Source organism: Mus pahari, chromosome 14 (genome assembly GCF_900095145.1).
Source record: "Mus pahari chromosome 14, PAHARI_EIJ_v1.1, whole genome shotgun sequence".
In the NCBI taxonomy this organism is placed as follows: Eukaryota; Metazoa; Chordata; class Mammalia; order Rodentia; family Muridae; genus Mus; species Mus pahari.
Window position 1 is genome coordinate 30,451,042 of NC_034603.1, and position 8,912 is coordinate 30,459,953.

Here is an 8,912-nt window from a genome sequence, read left to right on the forward strand (position 1 = left end):
GAGGAGAGGAGAGGAGAGGAGAGGAGAGGAGAGGAGAGGAGAGGAGGAGAAAGGAAGGAAGAAAGAAGAAAGAAGAAAGAAGCTACAGAATGGCTATTTTATATTATGTACTATCCAATTTACATAGCAGCATGTATATGATAGAATTCGATGATAAAATTCTAATCAGTAATATTTATATAATATATAAGGCAAAACAACTCACATTTTAATATGATTAGAATAGAATATACTCAGAAATATACTGGAAAACAAAGTCAAACAGGTTTAAAGGCCTATGCTGTCAGAGGAAATGTAAACTTACCCGATTCTCATCATAAATAATTTGAACAATACTACGGTGTTTTTGTTCCACAGGAGGAGGGGACACAGGCTTCTCTGGCTCAGGGGGCTTAGCTGCTTCTTCTTCTAGCTGTTGCTAAGAGATCCAGAAAAAAAAAAAAAAAAAAACATTAGGCATCTGCTTCAGATCACTAATCACTAGCCAGAGAGAACACAGGCGACTGTGCACTTCATGTTGCTTCTACAGGATAAGCATTTACTCTACAAGGGTCTCAAGAACCCAAGAGCACAAAGGAAAATAACCAGATCCATTTTAATAACTAAACATCACAAATCATACTAAGATAGATAGATGTAAAACCAAGAGAAAACCTTGAATATTTTAATTTTGATAAAGAGAAACATTAAAGACAAATTAAGTTTAAGGAAAGAACCTTATTATTCCTCTATCAGAATAACATTTGTCAACACTGGGGAAAGTTCCATGTTACAGATACATGGTTATTTGTGAAGGTTTGTTGTGATTAGAGTATGAATTCCTAGCTCAGAGTAGTACCATGTCCAAACCCAACTGTTCTATCTACTGAATACTCCTTTTGTCAAGAGGCCCTCAACAACTAGTATATAGATTATAAAGCAGAAGGCTATTAGGCTGTTAGTTAGTCTGTCTAGGTTTGAGCCTGAAGGCATGATTATAGTTAATTTTTCCTAAACTTAAGCAATTATTGAGGCCACTCATACATGAAGTAGGGATAACAATACTATTTATCATACAGGGTTTTTTTAAAACAAGGATTAAATGATCTATACATAGCATACACTACAATTCTAAAAGCACAGTAAATATTATCTATTACTGTAAACAGGAATTTATCTGCCTTTATTGCTTTTTTCTCCCCAACCTAAAACCTAGTAAATGCTCAACAAATAGCCACAGAGATGATTAGGTAGAGATAAAGTCTAATGTAAGAGAGAGGGAAGCTGGGCGTGGTGGCGCACGCCTTTAATCCCAGCACTTGGGAGGCAGATACAGGCGGATTTCTGGATTCGAGGCCAGCCTGGTCTACAGAGTGAGTTCCAGGACAGCCAGGGCTACACAGGGAAACCCTGTCTCGAAAAAGCAAAAAAAAAAAAAAAAAAAAAAAAAAAAAAAAAAAAAAGAGGGGGGGGGGAAATGATCTATCTATACTAAGATCAACAGTAAAGTCCTATAAGTTACACCATACCCAACAGGGACTATGGAGGTACATAAAGGGGAGTGGGGAGTGAGACATGACACAGAGAAGACCAAAGAGAGCTAGAGAGATACCTCAGTTGACGAAAGTATTTGCCTTGCATGCACAGGGACCCAGAGGTCACAAATCCTCAGAGCCATAGAGAAGGAGCTAAGCACATGCCTGTAGTCCCATCCTGAGTAGGCAGACACAGGGAGAAGCCTGGCATAATTAATCACGGTGTTCTAAGCCTGTGAGAGATGCTGTCACCAAAATTAAGGTTGACAGCACCTGAAGAACAACACTCGAGGCTGGCCTCTGTCCACATGAACTCACAAAACTTCATGTATACTATATGGTCCCTCATGCACACAGCCCACCATGCAGACAGCCCATCATGTATAACTGAGACTGTTCTCTAAGCTCCACATGCACACACACTATCATGGATGCATTTACAAATATAAACATACACATGCAGAGATGAATGTGAGGAATTCTCTCAGCAATCCTATGCATGAGTAATGTGCACTATGACGACAGGAAAGGGAACGGGAACTGGGAAGGGGAACAGCATGGGGAAGAAACAATCTAATGGCTTGGAATAAAACCAAAAAAAAAAAAAAAGGAAGAAATACAAAGTATTACAGAGAATACAATTATACCCACCAAAATGATGGGAAAACTTACTTCTAAAAGAACTATAATTGCACCTTAAAAAAATATACTTGAGGATTATGACGGGTCTGGGAGGAGTAGAGGGAAGGGGATCTGTGGTCAGGATGTAATGAAAACCAAAAATGAATTAAACAAACAAGAAAAAACAATGGAATCGCCAGTAGAAAAAAATCTTCCCAGGTACGTACGTACATACATACACGTATACACACACACATACACAACTAAATGTTGTCCTTAAAGCATTGCTTTGATCATGGTGTCTCTTCACAGCAATGAGAACTCTAAGGCACCATGTAAAAGTAGAAGTAGAGAAGCAAGTCTATTCTGTAACTTCCATGCCCACTGAGGCATGTGTACATGCATGCACACACACAATATTTTTTAAAGACAGGGACAGGTAGGTGCAGTGGTTCACCCCACTAGTTCCACTGATCAAGAAAGGCAGGAAGATTACATTGCGTTCAAAGTCAGTTTAAGGCAGTGGTTCTCAACCTAAGGGTCATGATCTCTTTGGGGGCTGAACAACCTTTAAAAAGTAGGTAATGTGACACAAATAAAGCTAAACCTAGAGGTGCATGGGCCTTTTATCCCAACACAAGGGAGCTAGAGGCCAGCGGATCTCTATGTGTTCAAGGCCAACCTAGTCTACAAAGGGAGTCTAGGACAGCTAGGGATACACAAAGAAGCCCTGTCTCAAAAAGCCAAATTTTAAAAAATTCAATAACAAAATAAAAACATTGTTTTAAAAGCATAAAGCAATAGAAAAACAGGAATAAAAACTTTTTAATGTTTATTTGTATGTGTGTTTGCCTGCTCTGATCACATAAAGCACATTTCATGTGTGGAGGTCAGAGAACAACTTGCAGAAGTCAGCTTTTTGGGGGGAAGAAGGGGTGGAAAGGTTAGAGACAGGGTTTCTTTGTGCAGTCCTGGCTGTCCCAGAACTAGCTCTGTAGACCAGGCTGGCCTCGAACTCACAGAGATCCTCTAGCCTCTGACACCCAGGTGCTAGGATTAAAGGCCTGTATTATCACCAGCAACAAAACTTACACTCAGATTATCAGTAATTGTTGAAGGAAGATTTATTTACCACTGAGTCACCTTGCCAGCCCAAACTTTTCAATTAACTATGCATGAAACAAAACAAAAATACAATTTTGATCCTCACTTTAAGAATGGCACAAAAAAATTGTTCAGGAGCTGGGCGTGGTGGCGCACGTCTCTAATCCCAACACTCGGGAGGCAGAGGCAGGCAGATTTCTGAGTTCGAGGCCAGCCTAGTCTACAAAGTGAGTTCTAGGACAGCCAGGGCTACACAGAGAAACCCTGTCTTGAAAAAACCAAAAAAAAAAAAAAAAAATTGTTCACAAGATTAAACAATAATGTAAGAAGGAGTTTAAGATATTGTGGAGCCCGGCGTGGTGGCGCACGCTTTTAATCCCAGTACTCGGGAGGCAGAGGCAGGCGGACTTCTGAGTTCGAGGCCAGTCTGGTCTACAGAGTGAGTTCCAGGACAGCCAGGGCTACACAGAGAAACCCTGTCTCAAAAAAAAAAATTAAAAAAAAGATGTTACTGTGAATTGCCTTACTCATATATACCCAAAAATTAATTCTTTTCATCATAAAACAGAATCATGTTCATAAATAGTTAGGATCAAAAGTATTAAAACAATAAAATTTATGTAAGAAAAAATACTAAATTTTGTGACTTCCAATTAGGCAAAATTCTTAGCTAAAACTACAAAACTACAGATGACTTTAAAAGTAGACATACCAACAGAATTCTAAAACTTTGATATAGCAAAGCACACTACTAGAAGTCACAGCTCAGAGGGAGAAGACAGGGACAAGGACACAGGCGAGACAAAATTCTCAGAACTCAACAGAAAGGCAAAACTTATGAACAAACATCTATCTAAAAAATATGCATATATATCCATTAAGCACATGCAAAGGCACTCAACATTATCATTAAGGAGAATATTACTAAGAAAATGCAAACTAAAATCACAGCAAGACATTAGTGCCAAGAGAGCTATTAAAAAAAGAAACTAGCCAGGCCGTGGTGGCGCACGCCTTTAATCCCAGCACTTGGGAGGCAGAGGCAGGCGGATTTCTGAGTTCAAGGCCAGCCTGCCTGGTCTACGGAGTGAGTTCCAGGACAGCCAGGGCTACACAGAAAAACACTGCCTCCAAGAGAAAAAAAAAAACAAAGAAAGAAAGAAACTAAAGTCAAATGTGGTATCGAATACTTATGACCTTAATACAATAACACTTTATCATCTGAGAAAGGAGAATGGAGAATTCAAGGCCAAGTAGGCTGTACTACATAGAGAACCCTTCTATCACCTATGTCCCACAGGGTATATAGCCAAGAAGACTGGGAAAAATCCATGTTAAAACTAATACATGACGGGGCTGGTGAGATGGCTCAGTGGGTAAGAGCACCCGACTGCTCTTCCAAAGGTACAGAGTTCAAATCCCAGCAACCACATGGTGGCTCACAACCATCCGTAACAAGATCTGACGCCCTCTTCTGCTGTGTCTGAAGACAACTACAGTGTACTTACATATAATAAATAAATAAATAAATAAATAAATAAATAAATAAATAAAACTAATACATGAATGTGACAGCATAACTGTTTTTAAGTAGCCATGGAAGAAAATGGGTTAACTTCAGTTCGTGTTTTTTACTTATAATATCTTTTATAATAAAGTTTAAAATAAAATTAAGATGTTGGGGGCTGGTGAGATGGCTCAGTGGGTAAGAGCACCCGACTGCTCTTCCCAAGGTCTGGAGTTCAAATCCCAGCAACCACATGGTGGCTCACAACCATCCGTAACAAGATCTGACGCCCTCTTCTAGAGTGTCTGAAGACAGCTACAGTGTACTTACATATAATAAATAAATAAAATTCTTAAAAAAAAAAAAATTAAGATGTAAGTAAGTATGGGGCTACAGAGATGGTTTCTTCTACAGGACCTGAGTTGGGTGCCCATCACCCACACGAGGAAGTCCATAACCACCTATAACTCCTACCCCCAGTAATCTGACACTTTCTCTGGCTTCTGAAGGCATCCATACACGTATACATAAATTAAAAAATAAACCTTTAAAAACAGACAGATACAAACCAAATGTTTATCAATTAATGAATAGATGAATAGAATATGATATGATTCTACGATAGAATCAATTTAGTCATTAACAGTTTTAAAATGTTGATGTAAATATAACATAAGCAATTCTTGAAAATATGTCATAGGATTCTACCTAACTGGATAATTCACTTAGACAATAACAAACAAGTAGATTCCAGAAGATAGTCTCTGTTTCTACCACTTCCTAAGGATTAATGAATTTGGGTTTCTTTTAAAAGTCACAAAAATGTTCTAGATTCAATAGTGGTGATAACCTACAAAAATTTATTAATAGAAAAACAAAAACAAAAAAAATTTATTAATATATTACAAGTATTTAATTGCACACTTTGAAAAAATAAATACTGTGTTGTGAATTACATCTCAATTTTAAAAGGTGCTTCACCAATTTGGTTTTGATAGAATGAATCTATAGTACTAGTTACTCAGGAAGTGACACAGGGAATCGTTTAATAAGTTTAGTGTCAACCTAGGCGACATATTCAATGAGTACTTATCTCAAAAAAAACTGCAACTATCTCCTCAAATAAAACTATTGAAAATAATGACATGATATGCTAGAAAATTTTAACTGTAAAAAAACAAAATGAGACTACCTGTGCATAATATTACCATATGCAAAATTACCATTTTAGCAATCTTACTATCATCTACTACACACAAACACCATATAGCAGTGCTTCTCAACCTGGGGTCACAACCACTTTGGGAGGTGAACAACCTTTTCACAGGGTACAGGGATTGCCTAAGACCAACAGAAAACACAGATATTTGCATTATGATTCACAGCAAAATTATAGTTATGAAGTAGCAACAAAAAATAATGTTCTGGTTGGGGGATCACCACAACATGCGGAACTGTACTAAAGGGTTACGACATTAGGAAAGTTGAGAACTCCTGCCATATCTTATCTTATAGGCAGAACAGCAGAAGTACAAGTACAGCAGGAGAAATGAAGGAATGAAATTAAGAAAAGGACCAGCAGTGAAGAGTAAGCAGAACAAACGCACCCAGAAAGCTTCTCATAGCATCTTCTCATAGCATCTTCTAGAACAAAGAGGACGGTGACCAGAGAGGGCAGACCACACTTACTTGTTTCTTTTTCAATTTAAGGATCTGCTGCTCTACTTTTGCAATCTCTCGGTCTACCCGGTCCATACTCTGTATTAACTCTTCCTTTGAAAGCTTTGAAGGTGAAGCATTTTGATCATCTCCACATGGTTGCCCAGCCAATGGAGAGGATGGAGCTTCATGTTTGCCTCCAAATGCTGAATCCTTTAGAAGAAAAATCATAAAACAATTTACTTCTCACTAACAGCCAATGTTAGAGTCAAGAATGTCTTAACAGAAAACATAAACTTAAAACATAGCAAAGTCTGTCTGTCTCTGTCTCTCTCAGCATATAAACAGCCTTTCTTGGTTGCAATGATAAATGAAGACATGCCTACTACTGCTCCTGGGGGTGACATAAACAGACACCATCCCTGCTCTTCAACAGCACTGCACTATTTCTCTTATGGTACTCAATTTTCATATTCACACACACTTGTAAATATATATAAAGCAATACATATACAGGTTTACACTTTTATAGTTTGGATATATCATTCATTACTCTTCTTAAAGATTCTCTCACTCTCACTCGCTCCATGTGTATGTGTGGTGTGCATGTGTGGTGTGTGTGTGTGTGTGTGTGTGTGTGTGTGCGCACACGCGCACATGAATGGTAATCAGTACATGGTACTGAGCTAACGCCTTGTACTGGGACAGCCTAACAACTATTTACAATAACAATTAGATTTCCTTTTGGGGGGGGGAAGGGGATGTGTATATGTGTCTACATTTAATTATATACTTAATGTTTTTTTTGAAGATTTATTTGTTTGTTTGTTTATATAAGTACACTATAGCTGTCTTCAGACACACCAGAAGAGGGTATCAGATCCTATTACAGATGGTTGTGAGCCACCATGTGGTTGCTGGGATTTGAACTCAGGACCTCTGGAAGAGCAGTCAGTGCTCTTAACCATCTCTCCAGCCCCAGATTACTGAAGCTTTTAGTGCAGCAAAGTCTTTCTTGCAAACCACAAGCACTGTAACACTGCTATTCCACATAGTACATCTCAAAACTCAGGGGCTCACCTCATTACTAGCTTACCACACAGAGCTTGTACGCACTCAATGTATGATCCCAACAGTTTATATATTAAACACAAAAGCACAATAATACCCATTTATCTTTCATGTAGGTTCACTGTTTCTTTGTTATGCTTGCTTTCTCATTATACACACAGTTTTGTTTCATATCTGGATAACTATCTGAAAATAAATTATAGATGTATTTCCTGACTTTAAATTAGTTTTTAAATGCAAAGAATGTATGGGTCATGACTCCAGTGGGGTTGTGTAACTAAACAGATGATCATGAAAAAATTTGTTAATAATGAAAGGTGTCTGAATGAACAATAATTAAAAATGTTTAATGAGCCTAGTTTCTGGCAATACTTGCCGTGTTACATGTTACAGCATTACTCCAGCTGGTTTCTGGATATACACGTACACTCTGTACTATGGATGCCATCCTATAAAACACTTGCCTAAAAGTCCCAGGCTTAGGTGTTTTAGGTACTATATATTGAAGCTGGCAAATGGCTTGGTGGATAAAGCATTTGCTAGGCAAAAGTGAGGACAGAAATTCAGATAACGTGAACACACTTAGCGTAGCCAAGCAGGTGAGGTAGACTACCCATAGCCACACCATTCAGAAGGCAGACAGGATAGCCCCGGGTAAGTAAACAAGCTGAGTCAGTAAAGATCCCACCTCCATACATAAAGTAAAGAGCCGCCGGGCGTGGTGGCGCACGCCTTTAATCCCAGCACTTGGGAGACAGAGGCAGGCAGATTTCTGAGTTCAGGGCCAGCCTGGTCTACAAAGTGAGTTCCAGGACAGCCAAGGCTATACAGAGAAACCCAGTCTGGAAAAACAAAAAAAAACAAACAGAAATAAATAAATAAATAAAAATAAAGAGAAGAGCTATCAAGAAACACACCCAACATTAGCCTCTGGCATCACAGCACATTCATTCTCATATACAAGTTGACAAACATGCAAATATGCATACATGAATGCATACTCCATACATACACTTTAAAAAGAAGGTTACTGTGTAAGTTGAAACATTTTTACTATACAGTTTTTCTAATCATGTAGAAATAAAATAGTTTTGCTTATGGAAATGAAAACTAAATATTTTCAAATTATCATTACTTACAACTGTTACAATGTTAGGTTTTAGATACTACTTGATGAGTTACTGACTTGAGTTTTAGAAGAAATGATTAACTGAGGCCAGCATGATGGCTCATGCCTCTAATCTAGCACTAGGGAGGTAATAGTTGGAGGATTAGGAGTTCAAGGAGTTTCTCTCGAAAAACCAAAAAAAAATAAAATAAAATAAAATAAAGAAAATCATATTAAGAAACCATCACAGACTGAAGAGATGGCTCAGCGGTTAAGAGCTCCAACTGCTCTTGTGAAGGTCGTGAATTCAAATCCCAGCAACCACATG

The 8,912-nt window shown here is 38.2% G+C and overlaps 1 protein-coding gene across 1 annotated transcript in view; it reads right to left on the bottom strand.

Moving 5' to 3' along the window:
* The window catches only part of Ncor1 (nuclear receptor corepressor 1), a 136,397-nt gene that overhangs the window by 97,087 nt on the left and 30,398 nt on the right, over positions 1-8,912 (bottom strand). Inside the window, exons 5-6 of the mRNA XM_029545802.1 lie at positions 6,436-6,618; positions 305-418 (exon numbers count right to left, since the gene is read on the bottom strand). Of these exons, the coding sequence (XP_029401662.1) occupies positions 305-418; positions 6,436-6,618 (297 nt within the window). The remainder of the gene's footprint in view (positions 1-304; positions 419-6,435; positions 6,619-8,912) is intronic.